Source organism: Clupea harengus, chromosome 2 (assembly GCF_900700415.2).
Source record: "Clupea harengus chromosome 2, Ch_v2.0.2, whole genome shotgun sequence".
Taxonomy (NCBI): Eukaryota; Metazoa; Chordata; class Actinopteri; order Clupeiformes; family Clupeidae; genus Clupea; species Clupea harengus.
In genome coordinates, this window is record NC_045153.1 from 31,237,263 (window position 1) to 31,258,898 (window position 21,636).

The following is a 21,636-nucleotide window of genomic DNA, read 5'->3' on the forward strand; positions in this document are numbered from 1 at the left end:
GTATACTATCAAACATTTACTGAAAAAACACCACAGCTTAAGGATCAACAACTCATTCTTTAATAAATGAAAAGAACTTCGACATAATTATACAAAACATGACAGATTTCTATACTGCCAATGCTTTTAACTTTATTAGGACATGCAAAAACCTATTTAAAAAAGGGTAACATGTATATTATACACACAAATATGCAGATCAGGAATAACAGAAGGACAGCCCTCTGTAGGAAATTCAGAAAAAAAAGAGCAAGTGCAACACCATACTAGAGTTGTCCACATTCGGCAATGACGACCTTTTTACTGGGCTTCCCCGTCTTCGTGCCAAGTTCTCCCATCTGTTTTACAATGTCCATACCATCTTTCACAAAACCAAACGCTACATGCTTGAAATCCAAGTGCTCTGCTTTCTTCAGGGTGATGAAAAACTGGGAATTGTTGGTGTCCCTCCCTCGATTTGCCATGGATAACAGGCCTGGTCCTGTGTGCCTGACGTCAAAGTTCTCATCCTCAAACTTGCCCCCATAAATGGATTTTCCTCCAGTGCCATCCTGATTGGTAATATCACCACCCTGCGATGACCAAAATAAATACACAATATAAATACAACATACACACACGTTCTTTCCACAGAATGCACTAGCATACCTTACAAGATAGACCCTTTAAAACACTGGAGTGGTACTCACCTGGCACATAAAGTCAGGGACAACTCTATGGAAAAGAGACTTGCCGAATCCAAAGCCTTTCTCCCCAGTGCACAGGGCCCTGAAGTTCTCTGCTGTTTTGGGTACGATGTGAGAGAACAGCTCCATGGTAATTTTCCCAATTGGCTGGTCGTCGACAGCAATGGTGAAGTACACCAGTGGATTGCCCCCTCTTGAATGCTCTAGGACTCTGGACAACTGCGTGGAGTCACCTTCATGGGACATGCGAGCCTGACAGTCTGTGAAGGTTTTCTTGAAGGATTCAGCCAGTTCTGGGGTTTTGAACTTGGCAGCGAGTTGCTCAACTTTACCATCACCCTCTGTTTAGAAAGATTAGGGAACAAGTTTGGATTTAACTCAATGGACACAGAATTCACACAAATATTAATATGTGAGGATTATGCATAATACCTGTATGGTCTGTGGCAGTCCAAACCAAGGCATTGGAAGAGGTGTTCATGGGCTTCAGCTCGATGCATTGTGTGATGGTGTGGTTGGCACACACCTTCAGCACCTGTTCTCGTCTCATGAGCACACGGTAGTAATTCTTCGCAGGGTGAAACAGAATTTTAATGTCACCCACCCCTCGTTCTTTCCACTGGTTCAAGTCCCGATCCCAGCGGTATAACTTGGTACGCTCTTTAAACAAGATCTCTTCATCTTCTTCACCAGACTTGACTTCAACCTGAGGAAGACCAATGTTGTTTAGGACACCTCCACATACTACTACACAATTACAAATCAACTTGTGCTCTCCACACCTCAGACAAGCTGTTTACTGCAGAAAACAACTCGTATCTTTAAAGCTAAAAAGGTGAGAGAAAAAAAAAAAAAAAAGATACCTCTGGCAATGACACAATTGGCTCAAAGTGGATTTCTACGTTGTTTGTGGCGTCTTCATCATCACTTCCCTCCCCTTCTCCATTATTTTTGGGCTCTGGGGCTTTGCCAAACACTGTAGCTCCAGCATTTGCCCAGGAGAATTCGGCGTCTGTTTAAAGACAAAACACTCATGACAAAATATACTCACAGGGTTACTCATGTCAGCAAATAGCCAAATAAAGCCACAGCATTTCTTTATCGTTATGCAGAACAACCGACCTTTGGACCCAAAAGCAAATTCATTAGAGGTCTGAGCCAGATCTGCAAATGAGAATCCTTCTGTGGCGTCAAATGCAAACGGACCTGTATTGGAATAAGACACAGAGAATTCAGATGTCAAGAAGATGTAGAAACTGGTGTCCACCACGACATCTTTTATTGAAACATCACAAGGAAATAAGTCTCATCAACCGAAATAAAATAAAAAAAATACCTTGACCAGCACTGGAAATGGACTCGCTCTTTTTAGTAGAAAGGTCAATAGGACAGTTGCCGCTGCTAGTGGCATCAGCTGGTTCTTCTTTGACAGCTGGCTCTGCCGTAACGGCTGGTTCTTCTGTGACAGTTGGTTCTTCTGTGACAGTTGGTTCTTCTGTGACAGTTGGTTCCGCCTTGACAGCTGGTTCATCCCTGACAGCGGGTTCTGAGACGGCCTCGTGGCCTTGAGTCTTCACCTCACTGACGGTTGCTTCTGGCACGGCCTCGAGGCCTTGAGTCTTCGCTTCACTTGTACTTGACCCTGTAGCCTCAGAGGACTGCACATCTTCAGTTGTCTGCTCATCCTGGGGAAACATTGGGACTTATTAATAAAAATGCAACACAACAAAAAGTTGAAATAATTTGGAAGTATATTGAACAGAATACTATATTTTCCCATTTCAATTAGAAGTTCTCATTCAATTCAGTTGAATATTTCTCATTCAATTCAGTTGAATGAGTTAAAAACAAAAATGGACAGAAACATCAGCCAACTTAAATAAGTATGAAAGTCATAGATGACTTAAATAATTAAATAATGTGATTAAATAATCATTTTTACATAATGATAGTGTCAACTGAATTTTCTTGTTAATCCAAAAGAGGATTAAAACCTAGTGATATGTACTATTCTCCAATAAACAAGGTTATCAAAATTTGCACAGCTCCCCTGATTCTTTCTTGCAATACACAACATTTATCAACAGATGGTGCTGCATCTGTATGTTTGGCCTCATACAGATGTGGTGAGGGGTTAAGAAGTTTCACCCACCAGAGCTTCTTTCACTTTTCTGAGCTCTGTTTCAAAGTCCTCAGCCTTATCTCTTTCAGTGTCTGAGTCAGGGCCCACTCCACAGAAAAAGGTTGGGGGAAGCCGCAGGCTCTTGGCCTTTCTCTCCTCCTCCGGGGTTGGTTTTTTCTCCCAGATGATCACGCACTCTGGATCTTTGACATCGTGGGACGTACCATCTGACAATATAGCACACCATAAGTCAAAGACTATCACTAACAAACAGCCCTGCATGAACTAGGGTAGAATTAAATGGAAAATGAGAGTTCAGTGATGAATGCATTCCACCTACCACTGCTTGCAGCACCAGATGTTTGTTCCAGCGGATCAGGATACAGCTTCCCATTGAGGTTTCTCACAGCAGTGTCAAAGTCTTCATCTGCACAATGGATGGAAGAAAAGCAAAATGATACTCAAATTCCACCTACTACAGTGAATGGTGCAGTTAAACACATGCTAACTTGACGTACCGTCCTCATCGTCATCACTGATGTAACCTGGCTCATTCTTATAACAGAAGAAGGTGAGGGGGAGCCTCAGCGTCCGGGCCAGTTCAGCCTGCTCCCTCGTGGGCTCCCGCACATACACAAGTTCAACCTCCTCTGCCGGGTCATCCCCCACACCGGGTCTAGACTTTGAGATGGCTTCCTCTTTGATGGTTGGTGAGACCGCTTCAGAAATAAAAACGAATTCAGAACAAAAAGGTCACACATGCAGGATTGCAGCAATCATTGCAGATAACAATGCAGATTAAGCTCAAAGCTGACAGTCTGTCGTTGCAAATGTGAGTGAACTAAATTAGAATAAGTACAAATTAAAATATGTAAAAATTAAAGAAAAATGCAAAAATTACATAAATCAGCATCAATGACAAATTAAATGCTGGAGGGAATGCTGCCTATTTCACATAAATTTCAGAACAGGCCACTCACTGAGGACCAGAGAAACAACCTGGTATACATCTAGAAACTTAAGTTTAAAGGCTTTATAGTGATTGGGATCGAGCCCTGTGCAAGGACAGATACCAATTTGGGGTATAATTACAAGTACTTTACACCTCAACATCACATGGCAGTATTGGCCACTTTCTTTGGACGCAATTTTTTCCCCCAAATGCACATGGTTATGTCCACATTTAGATCAGGCTTATTTTGAAGGAGTTTTGACGAGAGATTTAAATTTTTATATATTTAAAAAATACGTGCAATGCATCAAATATTAAAAGATGAGTGATGATGCATCAATATTGTGTGTGAACTACAGACAGAAAAGAACAATAATTGATAAAGACAGATGCTACAGGGGCACAAACTTGTCATAAATAATTACCTATATAGAAACCTATGAAAGTAACAAAAGGCTACAAACACTTCCAGTGTGATATGTTGACTTTTGCCAGTTTCTAAGAACCACTTCATTCAAATTCTCTTGTTAGTGCAGTTCTTTCTTCCTCACTCAAAAAAAAAAAAAAAAAAAAAAGACATATTCTGAAATTCAGAAAAATGAGTGGCATTCCCTTTCCAAGACTCCTTGCTCTAAGCTTTGATCCAGGGACCAAAAGGACACTGTACAGACTGTACTGTGTTGGGCAAAATGGGTTAGCTCCACACAAATATCGAGGCATGCAGATACTTCAAAATTTGACATGCATTTCGCTACAAAGATCAGTAAGGTTTTTCTTATACAAATAACAATTGCATCTTGTAGCCATAAACAACTGCAGAGAAAACAAATACTCCAAACTGAAAATTAGTAAAGCTTTAGACTTTACTTGAGGGTGTTTACACAAAGTCTAGGACAGTTCCATGTGTAGAGGTTTCAAGTCATGTAAAAGGTTGTGAAAAGGTTGTAAATCTCTTTCACATTTTCATTGGTGGTTTTTTTTTCTTCAAAATGTTGTTCCATACTCAGATCAGTACAGTCACTTTGTTACACTGCTGTTGCTAGACATCCTGTACTAAATATGTGCCTGACCTTAAGGTTCTATGCACAGCAGATTCCTGCCATGGAAACTGTGGGTGTCCCATTTCAACAGCGTGAAAACTGCTTGGCATGAATAACATCTACTCCCCACTTCCAGGGTATAATAATTTTCAGGGTAACAATCTGGTGCCTGACACAACACCAATGATTGCATACATAGTATATAAACCAACTAAATAAAACCTTATGATGCATGCCTAGTAGTCTGCCAGGTTTGAAACAATGGACATGCAACAGGTTAGATTCAATCCTTGCAAAAAAAATGCATGTTTCCACACCAAACAACCAGGTTAACTGGCAGCAGTAGCCAGAGGGTGACTGCTCATTGGGTGATAAGTCACAGCACACACAAAAGTGCAGTGACAGAATACCTTGGGGTTCAAACTGGGTGGATGATGTGCTGGTCCAAAAAGCCATAGGGTTATCTTTGAAAAGCCTAAAATCCAATCCTAGAAAATAATGGTGGGTGGGTGAAAAAACTAGGCCTAGAGTGACTATTAGGTTAAATTAATCGAAGCGTTAGTCGTTTTGGGACATGATGGTTGACCACATTACATGTTTTATGTGAGCATTCAAATGTCATGCTCTATATTCTATTCATCACTGATCACCATGTAGTCTCCCCAAGAGAAGCACTATGCATATACAGGATTTTTTAAATTCAAAATCCCATTCAAGTGCAATGTTCTGAACTGCTTAAAAAAAAGAAAATCCTCTGCAATGGATGTGTGAAAAAAACAAACCAAAAAAAAAACTAATCGTAGACAATCTCTCAAAGCCCTATGTTAATACTGACAGATTTCGAAACAGCTCAAAAAGGTAAAACACGATGGTAGTGTTTTTGCAAGACATTTAAAACATTCATTAGTCATGTTAAAGCAGAGTTTTCTTACCTCCCTCAGGAACCTTGAATGCAGGTATGGCTGGCTGGCTGGAGGCTGAGGTGCTGGGTGCTTTTTCTTTGGGTTGAGTGGGTATGCCTGCTGATGCATCTTTAGTGGGGGGGCTCCCAAAGATTTTCTGCACTTGATCTGTACCAAAGACAAATTTCGGTGGAGAAACCACAGTTTTGGAAAAAGCCTGAGGGCTATGTAGAGTGGCAGCTTTTTCTGGTGTGTGGTACGTCTCAGGAGACAAGTCAGTGCGTTCGCGTGTGGTCTCTTCAAGAATAGCTACAGCAGCTTCACCACATATAGTCGGTTGTAATGGACTTTCCTTTGAGGGCATGGGCATTACAAGGACCTCTTTCTCCTGAGCAACCTTTGTTTCATCAAACATTTCTTTGAAAGTTTTGGCAGTATCTTGTAGTTTGAAACGGACTGCCAACTGCTCCACTTTGCCTTCTCCTTCAGAAAAATCGAAAGCACTCCAGATCCAAGACTTTTCAGAACCCTTCATTGGCTCAAGGTTCATTGAACTAGATATCCAATGGTTTGCACACAGTTTAAGGACTTGATCCCGTCTCATAATTAGCCTTACTCGTTTGGTATCATAATTCTGTAGAATTTTAAGGTCACCAATACCACGCTCCTTCCACTGGTTCAGGTCTTTGACGTATCGGTACAATTTGGCCCTGTGACTGAAAAGGACTTGCTCATTTTCCTCCCCAGTTGATATATCCACAAGGTCAGGTAACGGCACAACAGGCTCAAAGTACTGACCATCTCGCTCTTCCTCTTGAGACGTGTCTTGTTCATCATCGGTCCCAACAGATACTCCGCTCTGATTTATTTTGGCTGGTGACTTTGCAGGACTAACGCCAGGCTGGAAACTGAAATTAAACCCATCAGTGGATTGATCCCCAAACCGAAACAAATTCTTACGAACAGGACTGCTGGCTAATGGGGATGCGTAAACAGATGTATCTGCACTGTCGTCAAGAGCTTCCTCCCGTAAATCATAATTGTCCCATTCCAAAGTGGGACCAGTGCTTTCAGCATGAGGTTTGATGATCAGCCCAGATGTGTTACTTGTTGATGAAATGTCTTTAGCCTCATTATCTTTGATCTTTTTGTCATCGGTCAAGAAAGATTTAAGGTCTTTAAGACCAGATTTCATTTCTTCTGCTTTCTGAATCAGATGTGCTGTTCTTCCGGTATCAACCAGTTTATGGGGTGTCTGAAGAGGAATGTCCAACAACAGCTTTTGACAGTCTTCAAACTTTTGCTTGAACTCATCTGCCAGCTCTGGTGTCTTGAATTTAGCAGCAAGCTGCTCCAACCTTGCATCTCCATCAGCAAAGTCATTTGCAAGCCACATCCAAGCACGGTCTGATCCAGAAAGAATCTTTAGATTCATTGTTGTAGTGATCCAGTGATTTGCACAAACCTTCAAGACTTGTTCTCTCCTCATAAGGACCCTCAACCTACCATTCGCACAGTTCTTCAGAAGCTTGAGGTTGCCAACTCCCCTCTCTTTCCATTGACTTAGTTCAGGGTCAAATCTGAAAAGTTTCACACGTTGACAGTAAAGACTCTCCTCATCCTCCTCACCTGTGACGAGATCTACTTTCTCAGGCATCTGCACCACTGGCTCAAACTGAATGTCATCATTCTCGTCAGTCTTGTACATGTCCTCCTCATCTTGATCTACAGAGGTGTCTGCTTTCTGGTTTGACTGAACGGGCTTGAAAAGTTGTTGACCTGCTCCTTTAAACCCTTTGAAACTGGGATCTTCTTGGCCAAACTGGTAGCCTTCTTGAGTAGAGTTTGCCAAGTCTGCAAAGCTGAATGAGTTGGGCTTAGGCAGGAAGAGGGGATTTTCTTCTAGTTCAGGTTTCTCAATAGAGGGTGTCGATGTTGACGTGGTCGTCTCGTTTTCTTTTTCCCTATGCTGTTCCGCAATATTTTTCAGAAACATAGATGCAGAGCCAACAGAAGCTGCTTCACTCTCAGTGGCTTGTGTTTCCTTGACAGGTTCCTGGCCGCCAAACTTAAAGCCACTAGTTGGGATTGAAAAAGAGAAACCTGCACTGCTGGGGGTTTCAAAAGGTGCCGGGGTGCTTTTCTTTTTACTGTCACCAAATTGGAAGGAACCACTAGGAGTTCCAAAGCTGAAGCCCAAGGAGGAGCTTGAAGGCGCAGAAGTAGTTGAGCTTTTAGCGCTGGGGTTGGGTGTCTGGCAGGAGACACACTGGCTGGAGGAACCTTCATTCCTTACCAAGCAGGTATCACAGTCCCACTGCTCATCTTTCTTTGCAAATTTAGCAAATCCACCTTGAGAGGGCATCTGAATCTTTTCAGGCTGAACAGGACCAGGGGCTTGACAGGAAACGCACTTCAAAGACGTTGGCTCATTTCTGACAAGACACTGGTCACAATCCCACTGTCCCTCCTGCTTAGAAAATTGGGCACCGAAACCTGAAACAGAACTGGATCCGAATGAAAATGATGAGGCTTTTGGTGCTCCACCATCAACTTTACTTGATGGGTTCTGAGTCTGACATGAAGCACAGCTGTTCAAGGAGGCCAAATTTCTCACACAACAGGTAGGACAGTCCCATTCACCTTCCTTCTTAGCAAACTGAGCACCAAATCCAGTGCCAAATGAAAAGGATGAAGCTTTTGGTGCTCCGTCGTCAACTTTACTTGATGGGTTCTGAGTCTGACATGAAGCACAGCTGTTCAAGGAGGCCAGATTTCTCACACAACAGGTAGGACAGTCCCATTCACCTTCCTTCTTAGCAAACTGAGCACCAAATCCAGTGCCGAATGAAAAGGATGAAGCTTTTGGTGCTCCATCATCAACTTTAATTGATGGGTTCTGAGTCTGACATGCAACACAGCTGTTCGAGGAAGCTTTATTTTTTACACAACAGGTAGGACAGTCCCATTCACCTTCCTTCTTAGCAAACTGAGCACCAAATCCAGTGCCAAATGAAAAGGATGAAGCTTTTGGTGCTCCGTCATCAACTTTACGTGATGGGTTCGGAGTCTGACATGAAGCACAGCTGTTCAAGGAGGCCAAATTTCTCACACAACAGGTAGGACAGTCCCATTCACCTTCCTTCTTAGCAAACTGAGCACCAAATCCAGTGCCGAATGAAAAGGATGAAGCTTTTGGTGCTCCGTCATCAACTTTAATTGATGGGTTCTGAGTCTGACATGCAACACAGCTGTTCGAGGAAGCCTCATTTTTTACACAACAGGTAGGACAGTCCCATTCACCCTCCTTCTTGGCAAACTGAGCACCAAATCCAGTGCCGAATGAAAAGGATGAAGCTTTTGGTGCTCCGTCGTCAACTTTACTTGATGGGTTCTGAGTCTGACATGAAGCACAGCTGTTCAAGGAGGCCAAATTTCTCACACAACAGGTAGGACAGTCCCATTCACCTTCCTTCTTAGCAAACTGAGCACCAAATCCAGTGCCGAATGAAAAGGATGAAGCTTTTGGTGCTCCGTCATCAACTTTAATTGATGGGTTCTGAGTCTGACATGCAACACAGCTGTTCGAGGAAGCCTCATTTTTTACACAACAGGTAGGACAGTCCCATTCACCTTCCTTCTTAGCAAACTGAGCACCAAATCCAGTGCCAAATGAAAAGGATGAAGCTTTTGGTGCTCCGTCATCAACTTTACTTGATGGGTTCTGAGTCTGACATGCAACACAGCCGTTTGAGGAAGCCTCATTTCTTACACAACAGGTAGGACAGTCCCATTCACCCTCCTTCTTGGCAAACTGAGCACCAATTCCTGTGCCAAATGAAAATGAGGGTTTCATTGTTGAAGCATCTTCTGTAGGTTTGTTTGAGATGTTAGCCCCAAAAGCAGCCCCAAATGGAGTGGCGGCCGAGGCCACAGAAGTTGCAGGATCACTAATGGATGTTGTTGACATGGACGAGGAGGAGCTGGTTCCGAACTTAAATGAGACGGGTATCTGTGAGCCAAAGGAAGGGAATCCTTTCGTTGTGTCGTTTGCAGCCTCTCCAGTAATGCCAAAGGTAAACCCTCCAACCGATGTGGGAACTGGAGGAAATCCTTTGGGTTCTTCAGATGGTTTGTCCTCAGCCTCTGCATAATTAGGGTTGGGAGTCTGACAGGCAACACAGTGCTTAGATGAGGGTTTATTCAGAACAAGGCACACATCACAGTCCCATTCACCCTCTTTCTTAGCAAATTGGGATTTTAGATCTTTCTTTGGTGCCTCTGAAGAATTAGGCTTCGCAGATACTTTGCTTCCATCCGGCTGATCTTGTTTTTGTGGTGACTTCGGTAAGACTTTCTGTGCCTCCTCAAATTTGACCTTGAAGAGGGCTGCCTCATCTGATGTTTTAAAACGAATTGCTAGTTGCTCAGTCCTTGGCATTTCATCTGCATAGTCCATAGCATACCAAACCCAGGACTTATCAGATCCAGCATTTGGTTTCAAAACCATGTCAGCAGTGATGTAGTGGTTGGCGCAGATTTTAAAGACTTGCTCCCTCCTCATTAGCAAACGTACTTTGCCTGATATCTTGTGCTTCAGAATTTTGATGCTCCCAACTCCTCTCTCTTTCCATTCCTTTGTCTCGGTGTCAAACCGGAATAGCTTAGCCCTGTTGCAGAACATCTCCTCCTCTTCCTCTTCTCCAGTTTTCACATCTACTTTGTCAGGCAAAGGTACAATGGGCTCAAAATGTGGTCCATCTTCATCTTCTTCAACATGTGTGCTTTCATTATCACTCTCACCAACTTTATCCTCCTGCTCCACAGATACTGACCCGGCCAACTCAGGTTTGCCAAATAAACCGGTCTGGTTTTGTGCGGCATCAGCAAAAGAGAACCCAGCTACACTTTTACTGCCAAATGTAAACACCCCACCTTGACTTTGTGTCTGGTCTTGAGTTGTAGGTTTAGATTCTGATTGGCCATCATTTCTAGGCATGTCTGACGTCAAAAGCCCCAAGAGACTTTCACTGTTTTTCGCCTGATTGGCTGAGAATGTAAAGTCACCATCATTAGATTTAAAATTTGAATTGAATTTGAAGGCAGCAGATGGCCCTGCTCCAGATGCTGATTGGATGCCAAAGGCTGGCACTTTAGAGGATTCAGCAGGCTGGCCAAAGCTTATCTTTCCAAAGTCCAACGGCTTTCCATCACTAGTCTTTGGAGGCTGGGAAGCAGGGACAATAGATGGCTTGGTGAAGTATCCAGGCTCTGGCAGAGGTGGATTGGTTGTAGGCGGAGGAACACTGTGGTTGTAGTACTCCTCACTGTATGGGGAGAGTAAACTTGTTGCTGGGGACTCAAAGCGAAGTGGCGTCCCAAAGTCTTGAGGATAAACACATGCTGGGGTTGACTGCAGCGGTGGAGTGTGTGTGGTCTGCTGATAGGCATACATGTGCTGCTGAGGTGGCAGACGGTTCATTCCATACACTGGTGTCTGGAAGAAAAACAAACAAACAAACGTACATAACATTAATGGTCAGGGAAAACATATATATACACACATTTTCAACTCCCGTAAGCCATGGACACATACTTTTGTTGGTGTGACATTTGCAGCAGGACGTAGAAGATACTGCTGGTTGTAAGCAGGAGACTGATTGTAGTACGCATTGGGACCTGTGGTGGTTACTGCAAATAAAAATGTATTTACATGTTAATATTTGTTTAATGTTAATACATTGTTTTGGAATGAAATTTAAGATCAACTTTACAATAACCAAAATTGAAGAAAACAAACATCGTGATGATCTTTGATTAGAAATTTGAGGTGGACTTTTCAACAATATAGAGCCGTTTTCCTAGTTTTAATGTACAAGTGATATGGCATGCATACATGCTCAAAATTATTCAAAATGATTTGCCCATGAAGATTCTAATAGAGAAGTGTGAGCATTAACTTGAGCCTCAAAATACTCTCTAATTTTTTTCTCCAAGCACCCCTTTTTGGTGATTACCGTATTTTCCCGACTATTAACCGCACGTAAACAGCATTACAGTGTTTTATGTAATTTTATAAAACAAACAGGTGTATTGACCGCACCCATGTATTAACCGCAGTTTACTGAACCTTACGTCATGTCATGTAGTTGGAACGCTCCTAGCCATTTAAAAGTTGTAGGAAATAGGGATGGAAAGTTCAAGCAAAAATACTATACTTATTCCCGCACGCACTGCTTGCTCCATTGATGTCTCATTATTTCTATTAGGATTGTTAAATGTCTATGTGAAGCCATTTAACATTACCTGCAAGTGGTTGTGGTCAATTTGAACCCAAGACTGCCTTTTATCGGTGAGCTGATAATGTGTTTCCTGGTTGCTTTGGTTATCTAGTTGCTATGCTAGCTAACTAGCTAGCTAGGGAAACTTTTCCATTTAAACCGTTTAAGGTTATTTAAGAGTTCTATTTGCATGAAATGATAGCTTGTCATCTCGCTTCTTTTATGGTCTCCTCAATTTAAGTTATAAAATTATCCTATAATAGGAAAAGGTAAAAACCCTCAGGGTGCCTGGACGAGCACGCGTGCTAAAAGGGCGTGGCAAAATCTCGATGTTCGCTCGGGTTACAGTAAACAACAGCACCCTAGTTTTGTTCCTCAGGGTCAAATTAGCCAGAAACCGTTGAGAAAAGTCATGCCGCTCATACTTCATACTCAACCTATGGGCTGCTACTGGAGTACTTTTGAAAGATTGATTTAAGATATTTTAATACCAATTAAGGCCTTATTTTAGATTAATGAATGAATAACATGAGTGGGAGAGAGATTAGAAGTCGGACTGGGAAATAAACACAAATTGGACTCGAACCCGGGTCCCCATTGGCACTTGGACCCCTATTCTATTCTAATTACATCATGACACTGGCATGTCAAGGTTTCTCGATTCTTACTAATAAAATCATTATTCAAAATCTCATTTTAACTTCCAAAAATGCATGAATTTGTACCTGTGAGAGGGGCCCCATGGAATGTTTGTGCAGGTGGAAATGACTCTTGTAGAGTTTCAGCACCAAAGCCTTCGCCATAAACCCTGTGATGTGGGGATGCGGTTGCATCAGATGCGTTGAGTCTCAAGTCATGGACTTCGTTCTGTAATGGGAAACATCCAGCAATGAGCTGATAATGCAGTGTCCAGCGGTTTGGATACTAAAGACAAGTGTACCTTTAGCACATCCAGCAATGAGCTGATAATGCAGTGTCCAGCGGTTTGGATGCTAAAGACAAGTGTACCTTTAGCAGCAGGTTTGGTGTTGCCGTTACATTGACCAAAGCAAGTTTTCAATTTTTTTTTTTTAAATACCTAGCAAAGTTTCCTTCACAGTAGCAAAGTTGTCATTTAAGACCACTATATCAAAATGTAAAATAAATCTGCATGGCTACTATGAAAAAAAAACATGATTGCTGTCATTTATCATCACAAGGGAAATGAACTTACTTTCAGTGCTTCAACTGTCTGACATAGCATCTGGAGAAGAGACTTCTGGTCCTCTACCCAATGAGGTGGTGTCTTTGGAGAGAACTTGTAAGTTAAACAAAATATATATATATAATTAAAATAAGTACATAAATAAAATCCCTACAATATTTTAGAAGTCTTTACAAAATACAGGACAAGTTGATCTCAAAACATACCATGTTTCTCCTGGAAGGAGATGCTGCATTCTTTGATGGTGATGGAGTGAATTTAATGTGTGAACTTGCAGTGGCTGGTTCTGTGAGCTGCTGTGGGCTGGAGTGGAAAGGGCGGCCTTCCTCCTCATCCATCACATCCCCATTTTCACCCAGCTGTTGGTTCACTTCCTCTAGCAGGTCCATAACTTCCTCCAATGATACTGGAAGCTACAGAAAAATGTATACAAAAATTCACAAAACCTTCAATAGTCTAATCGGTCTTAAGGAGTCCAATCTCATGACATTATTGTACTATGAATGATACTTTAGTCAGTGACCTACTACAATACAGGAATGTATAACAAAAGTGCAAAAAAAAAAAAATGAGACTGAAACGTGACCAGATGAGACATAGAACATGAGCTCAACATTCTGTGGTGTCATCAACAGGGGTTGCAAAAACTATTTTATACCTCATTCCCGCTCGCATTGAAAACCGTGATTTTGCTGGAGATGTGTCATGTGGGAATAGGAGCCCCGTGTCAATTTTCCAGAAAATGTGTTCTGGAATTTCCTCTAAACGTGTCTCAGTGACCATGCCAGCAATCTTCACCCACAGTTTAAGTCTTCGAGTAATGCAAGGAGTAATAAACTAGGTTCATATCAGAGTAAGCCTGTACCTCATTAATATCCCCATTAGTTCTTTTAGGATTGATTAATGGGTATATGAAACAATTTCACACCATAAATAGCTTTGATCCCTTTAAGCCAAAGACAGTCTTTCATTGCTGATTTTGATATTTTTTGCAACTGAGCTCCCCCTAAAGTTGCAGAGTGTAGTGTACTTTTACACCACTGTCGTGAATACAAATCACACTTTGAGACCCCCTAATGGACAGTGGACAAGCTGAAGGATATGGAACCGGCAAAGACATCACCAGAAGCCAAGAAGCATGTCGACTGACAAGGTAGAGTAATATTACAAGATTTAACACAAATACGACAAATATTATTTATTATGACAAACAAGATGAACGCTAACATAACCAAAAGAATAATACAAAAATAATGAATTATTTTAGTTTGACAAACACTGCTTGCGTTTTCAGCCTATATACATTGTTTTCTAAGCGTTTGGATTACGTGTAATCTAATAAAATGTTGTTGACGACATGATAAAAGGCACATATTGTGCATGACATACATTGGACAGTAATTTATTACAACTAGTTAGCCGAGTTAGGTTTTCAAGGTTGCAAACTTCAAAGGCGTATGTGGCGTGAGATTGATGAAGACTGATCAAACTTTTTGGCGTAAAATGAGTTTATTTGGATGCTAGCCTAAAACGGGACTGAGGTCGATGACTTTGGGCATCTGGGAAAACTACAAATCTCTTGACGGGGCAGAGACACCATTCTCTGCATAACAAGTCAGTGTACCACCAAATCATTTTGAAGCTGTTATTTTAAGGTCAAATTGTTACATAATGTTGCCTTAGCCACAGTTAAGACAGCTGGGATGGCTAGGTTAACTATGACTGTACCAGAAATTATTTCTCCGTTTTAGACAGCTGGCAGATTTTGGAAATCCCTCCTGACAGTGCTGACTAGTGTATTGTACATATAACATGTGAGATGGCCATTTAGTATGCTGGAGCCTTAACACAGAGGTAGTAGACTAACCTTATCAACTTCAGCTGCATTGGCATTATAAATCTTCATCAGATGCTTCCGGAACCTCTTCAAGAATGAGATACACCGATCTTGGGTTTCCTCAACACCATTCCCAGCCTCCTCAGACAGTCTCTGGAATATCTGGAATGACATGATAAAATACAAATCCATATGCCAAAATAAATACCATTACAGCTCATCAATCAAAGAAACAAGGGTGAACAAAATAGTTTTTAAAAACACATACCCGTGCAAGTTGCCAATTAGATGAGATGCTATTAATAGCCTCAAGAGTGGCGATTGCCTCTTCTGTTTTGCCCTCAATATCAAGAAGGGTAGCAAAGGCAATCTTGGCTTCTTCTTCATAGCCTTTAACCTCCAGAATCTGTAATTACATGGTGGGACAGATATTAGGGCTTATGCAAATTATTCTGAACATATTCTTTTTTTCATCTAAGCATGTAATAGAAGTTGTTATTTAAGACCCGGTGTCAACTCCATGTGTCAATGATTCCATTACCTGTATGTCTTTACTAGAGAAATGTAAGAACAGTGATTCGAGAGGTTCAGGGATGCCTCTTCGTTTTTTTATCTTTTCCAGGAGTGTGAGCACCACTTTCCAGTAGTGTACGCTACGGCCAGTGTAATCCTTCTGATCATAGTACGAGTTTATGCCAACACCCTGAAAAATAACATGATGTTTAGAATTAAAAACTAGACAAAAATTTAATGGAGGAAGTAAAGTACTTGCGATATAGCAATTAACTTAGTTAGTACACAAGCCTTGTATGAAATTCCATTTCAAACAGGTTTGGTAAGATCGGACAAAACGACATCACAGCAACAGCTCACCTTGTGAATGAATGAAGGAAGGATCTGACGAGAGTATTTAATTACTAATCAGACTAGATAAGCCGCTGTGACGTACCTTCAACTGTAATACCCTCAACTAATTCTAGCATTCCCCTTTAACGGCACACATCTAGAGACAACAGAGTGCCAATATAGAGGCTTTGCCACGCATTGCGATTACTTAACCATCTGTAGAATTTGAGGCTTTGAGTTACTGAAAAGCTGTCCACATAGAAAAGTACCAAATGGCAGTGCGGATCAAGTTGTGTGACAGCAGACACAACTGTAGTGTTGTGCAGACAGGCAGCGGCAGGTGTACCGTTTGGCTGAGGTGTTGGGCCCAGTGTACCAGCAGTGCTGGCTGCAAACCATGTTTCTCCCCAGCTCGAAGAGTGCTCAAGCCATGTTGAACAACCATTCGCAGTTTTGCAGATGTTCCAGGTCTACAAGGAAAAGCACAATGAATCAGACTCTGAGGGCAGCGCATGTATATGACAACACAAAAATAAATCCATGATCCAAATATGTGTTTCTGTGTTTCTAATTTCATCTATTTGAAGATGGAGACTCACAGGGCTCTTTTATGGATTAGCATGTACACAGCGTTCCACCACTCTCTCTGGCGGTCTGTGGACAGAAGCTTCAGGACCTGCAGAGGCAGGCATCTGGGCTCATGCAGCTGGGAGCCGGCAGAGATCTTGTTAGTCTCTTGAAGTTGAGTGTGACTTGTGAACACCACTCCACACAGAAAGACCTGCAACATCAGATTGAACACAATACATTTACCATGCACTTATTTTTAAATGCCAAGGAAACTTAACATTAGAATCATGTACTCACCACAAAAAGTGGGATTTTTAAAAGTGTTATGACCATATATTAAAACACCTCACCTCTAAGTCAAGCAGAGAGATGGACTCTGGGGTGTTCGTATCCAGCTTTGAGGTTTCAAGGGGGAGGCGAGGAAAAAGCTGCTTCAGCCAATCTCTAAGAGCCGGTCTTTGACCCATAAAAGACCACTGCAAGCCCAGCCAGGTAAGACGCTGCAAGTCTCCTCCGTATAGAAGAATTGCACCTGTGGATAATCAGTTCAAATCAAATATTTCCCAGGCTACGCTGTACGCAATCAGCTCACTTTATAAACCCCTAAATGAATTATGCTGTGTAACCACAAAAATATAATTGAATTCAATTTAGAAAAGAAAAATACAGTTTGGGTTGCAACTCTATACTCATGGGCTGTTTTACATGCGTGATTCAATGTTTATCTTTAATGTGTGTATGAAACAAATAAAATGAATCTGTGAATAAATCACCATTGTCAGCCTTGATAAGATCTGCAATCTCAGGAGCTTGAGCAGTGATGGAACGGATGTCATCGTTGCCAATGAAGGAGAGACCCGCAGGGGCGTCGGCACCAAACAGCATGTCAAAGAGGCTCCCCTGGCCGCTGCGGTTTCCAAACGCTTCAACAACCTCCTTCACAAATTGGTCAACATCTTGGCTCAGGTTGAGCAGCATGTGACCAGCCTGGCTCTGTCGATCACAAGCCAGAAGATCCAGTGGTTGCTGAAAGGGGTCGTCACCTTTTGAACTCTTGGTCTTTGGTCTGGGAACCTGAGAGCAAAACACAGTTGAGTGTAGAACTAACAACACCGCCACCAGTGAATACAAACTAGCCTTTTCTCAATATAACCAAGAACCCTTGCAGGTCTTACCTGATATGCCAGGAGGTAACAAAGGGCAGCCAAGTCAACCACAGCTCTCCACTGCTGCTCACGGTCACAGGCCATCTTCAATAGCAACGTTCCAGCATAGAGGTACAAGTGGCCCTTCAGCTCCGTGAACATCTCTGCAAGCTCATCAGTAGTGTTGGTGGCAGTGTTCTTCAGAGACTTCATGGCATGGTCAAAACTGAAAACAAGGCAACACAAATTACACATTTACCATTACTGCCCTCAGTTTCCCATATGAAATATTTATGCAGTAAAATGAATCAACATACTTCTGCAAGGTATCCACGCCCTGTGCCACTTCCTTCTCAGAAATGGTCTGTCTCAACAGGTTGCAGTGGGCCAGGAGAAGCTCCTTTTGAAACTTGCGGCAAGACTTGTCATTCAAGGACATGCTCGGTTGGCTAAGGTAGTCCTGCAGGACAAGTACAACAGAATCAAAGTTAAAAGGCTTCCTCCTTAGCCTAACAATGTGTACTTCAAGGATTCCAACACACCAGAAAGGAAACCCTGAGATCTGACTTGTATACAAATAAGAGAGAACAGAAATCTACACTATATAAACAATGAATCAATACAGTATTAAATGAAGACAAACTGCGACTAACCTGCAGTGTACACACAACAGTGGTGTACCACTCCAAGTTGTTACAAAGGACTCCTGCATTCTCAACAGCCAAGCAATGGTTGACCGCTTCCTCCAGTCTTCCATCTGAGCAGTACAAATCAACAAGCTTCCCATTCACATGAGCATCTCCTGGACGCAACTGCAGCTCAGACTGCAAGAGATCAAACAGCTGGTTCCAGCCCTGCTGTCCTTGTCTGCTCAGCAGCTTCTCCTGAAAAAAGGACATGACTTTAATAAAGTGACACTTGTTGCATCTTTACATGGTCTTGCCAATGTGTGATAGATTCACACTGCCGGCAGTATTTTCGATCGCAATATGACACTTTCACATTATACTCGTGAGAAATTACTGACCTTAAGCTTAAAAACAGCAGGACTGCCAGGCATAAGCTTGGATGCCCTTTCTACCCAAAATTCTGCTCGGCTATTCCGTTCTTCTGTACTGCACAAAAGCTCCGCCACTTTAAGTACAAGATCTCGCTGGGCTGGGTTAAGATCCACGGAGCGCTGTAAACAAACACAGCTTCAACATGGCATTCTTAAAAACACAATTGATTCTTTATGGCATGTACACCAACAGCATTCCATATTGAGAAATGTTATTGGCCTACATGTAACCAAGTTAGACAATTGATTCACAGAGCATAACAAAATAAAGCCTACTGCTTGCAGCAGAATTCTAATAGAGTGCAAAACTCATGCAAACCTTGTAGCAGCCTACGGCTTTGGTGGTATCACCCTCAAGTTCATAGAGCTGACCAAGGAATTTGTGTGCTTTGGGATCCCTCTCCTGGACTGATAAATATGCTGATACATGTCTTTAAAAAAAAGGATATCACATTTAAAACAACATGATCTCTAACAGGCTATAAGTACATACATTTTGTATAAATACATATATTTTGTACATGCAGATGATATGTAAACGTAGTAAGCTCGACTGGAGTTTCTCCAAATTGAATCAATACTTTGATACGTTAACTCTTGCTTACCTCTTTGCAAGCTCATACTCCTTTGCTTCGAAGTACAATTTTGCGAACAAGAATCCTTTTAAAGGTTTCTGCAAAAAGATTGGTGATAAATTACAAACAGGAAATAGCCAATTCTCTTGTCCAGGCTACTGCTGTACGAGCGGATTTGGGTGACGTTAACTAACTTACTTAACTGAGCTTTATGGTTAAAATACCTGCTAGTTAATAGCTTGCGCCAAAGAACTAAATGATTCCAGTCATGCATTTAACACACGGTAGATAGCCGAGTCCTTAACTGACATCGACAACTGACAGGCCATGATTCAACTCTCATGCTGCTGATAAACTTGACAACTTTGCAATCACTGTAGCAGCTAAGTAGCTAACGTTACCTGAGCTACATTAACTAGAAACTAAATGTTAGCTACATCAAATTTACTAGACAGTAACTAATAGATGTATAGTTATACAATCAAACCGATGATCAAAGTAAGGCTATAACACAACAAGCTGAAAATTGTGCATAGCATAGCCGACACTGCCTCAAGAGAGCAAACATGTTCAAAACACCGGTTTGCCGCGTTTTCCACAGGGAAGTGGATAAGAATGTTGGCTGAAACCAGACCAAATGAATGCATAATACTTGTAAATCTAACTAGGGACCCTTGCAGTGCGACTAGTGGTTTATTCTTATGACTCAGGTGCATTTCCTTTCGCCATCAAACAAGAACAAAATGTAAGGCCTGCTTGTAAGTTAACAGCTAGCTAGCTAGCCAGCTCACCACAGACAGTTCGTTAGCTAGCTATCCTAGCTTTCTACCACGCAGACTTGAACCGGCTAACTCACCTCTTTCACAGAAGAAGGGGAATTTTGTACTGTAGAAACATAGCGATCCACATCGGCCTTACTACGCCGCATTGTTACAGGGGAAACTGTATATGAATTCCAAAAAAGGACAACGTGTTGTCAAACTTCATCCATTGAATCCAGTCGCATGTAACCTTGCTGTAATTTAGTCGATTGCGATAGTGCGCAAACTCGTGACGCAGGCCTGAAATGGAAGCTGTGACGTTCTTCTTCAAGGATATAGATTGGCTGTTGGGAAGAGGCATTTGAATTTGAGTACCATGTAGCAGTTGATGATTCTTTCATGCAGGTTATGTATCCTATTTATTTGTCATGTGTTGTCTTTGATTGGTTTTATTGGTTATCATGCTATCATCACGTTATCATGCAATTATGTCTATTATATTTCAAGATGTGTTTAAATAGACAGGTACAAAGATTATGTTCTTTCACCTCAGTTATCGCTGGGATTATGGGATGAGCAACGCCAAGTTTATATTTTATGTCACGATCGTATTTTTATAACAAGTGTTTGGTCATTTATAATCTGCTGGAGGGTACAGGATAAGGTAAGCATGTATTATCCTGTGCTGTGCTTTGTACACACAATTCTTCCCCGTAATTACTCTTGCACACACATACGGACTTGTATACAAACTCACACGCAAAAAAAGCATGTTTTAGGCATAATGATGCACAACGTAGGCCTACACAAAGTAACAAATAGCTATCAAAGCTATATATTTTGTATTGAGTTGACATATGGTCAAAACAAGCTATTAGATAACTCTCCTGGTGTTTGTGTTACGCAGTGTTCTTGGATCTGCTGAACCTACAATGTTATTGGGTTTTTGTAGTCTTTTTCTCTGGTGAACCTTTAGCAACTGGCTGACGTGATGAGACCAGAAGCTGAAAATGAAACTAATTCTGATTGGCCACAGCAACTGTCTCACACAAAATTATAGGAGGAGTAGGTAGGTACCTTTAAAACAGCTTGCCCATCAGACACACACCGAGATGCTTCATTAACCATTGCTGGACGGGAAGACAGCAATACACTTCAGATATACACATCCAGCCTCCTGCCTCCTGCCAGCCACTGGTTTATGAGTTAGAGACTCACCTTGTTTTTTAGGATACAACATTTTACAACCATAATGTCAAACACTGAACCAGTGTTGACTTCATCTCATTACAAACAATATCAACAACATTCATATTTACCAGTTACCTATGCCATATCACATTCATCTATAGGAGCGCCATTGTGGTTTCCACTAGACATTGTACAGTTTCTCTCAGCATGCTGTGAAAATGAGGAAGACAGATTCTCACACTTGATATATAACTTATTTGCAACCATGTCTGTGTTTGTGTAGTCTCACACTCTAAAGAGCGTATGCTGTTTTTGAAATCTGATTACCTATTTTAATGTTCACCTTTTTATCATCCAGCAGACCTAACACCATGTAGGCTGTGTAATATAAATATGTGGACAGTATGGGTGGGTTGTGTACGGTATGTTTTTTTTCTTTTAAAAAAGTTTTTCAAAAATGGACC

General features: G+C 41.7%; 1 protein-coding gene across 3 annotated transcripts; it reads right to left on the reverse strand.

Annotated features, from left to right (window-relative positions):
* Positions 1-37: 37 nt before the first annotated feature.
* On the reverse strand, positions 38-20,273 carry ranbp2 (RAN binding protein 2). Of its 3 annotated transcripts, none has more exons than XM_031560857.2 (29): positions 20,077-20,273; positions 19,251-19,318; positions 18,965-19,076; positions 18,613-18,765; positions 18,239-18,469; positions 17,903-18,045; positions 17,616-17,811; positions 17,214-17,514; positions 16,791-16,972; positions 16,470-16,651; positions 16,217-16,340; positions 15,566-15,727; positions 15,293-15,430; positions 15,055-15,186; positions 13,394-13,600; positions 13,197-13,268; positions 12,709-12,850; positions 11,299-11,393; positions 5,733-11,199; positions 5,211-5,288; positions 3,327-3,527; positions 3,149-3,235; positions 2,839-3,035; positions 2,023-2,371; positions 1,809-1,892; positions 1,550-1,698; positions 1,119-1,392; positions 690-1,027; positions 38-572 (listed from the first exon to the last, which is right to left on the reverse strand). In XM_031560857.2, exons 1-29 carry the CDS (start codon positions 20,146-20,148, stop codon positions 267-269), a joined length of 10,242 nt encoding a protein of 3,413 aa, XP_031416717.1. In that variant the 5' UTR covers positions 20,149-20,273; the 3' UTR covers positions 38-266. The 3 variants fall into 3 exon arrangements, with proteins under 3 accessions (XP_031416717.1, XP_031416711.1, XP_031416725.1); XM_031560851.2 differs by having other exon boundaries at positions 13,197-13,280; XM_031560865.2 differs by lacking the exon at positions 5,211-5,288 and having other exon boundaries at positions 13,197-13,280.
* Positions 20,274-21,636: the final 1,363 nt, after the last annotated feature.

What these genes read in the sequence shown, in the direction of transcription:
- ranbp2 (XM_031560851.2), bottom strand. Translation starts at nt 20,148, where the DNA reads ATGCGGCGTAGTAAGGCCGATGTGGATCGCTATGTTTCTACAGTACAA. An exon ending in GGCGTGGATACCTTGCAGAA is followed by an intron (nt 17,812 to 17,902) that starts GTATGTTGATTC and finishes CCTTGTTTTCAG; the next exon opens with TTTTGACCATGCCATGAAGT. An exon ending in CTAATCCATAAAAGAGCCCT is followed by an intron (nt 16,341 to 16,469) that starts GTGAGTCTCCAT and finishes TTTTCCTTGTAG; the next exon opens with ACCTGGAACATCTGCAAAAC.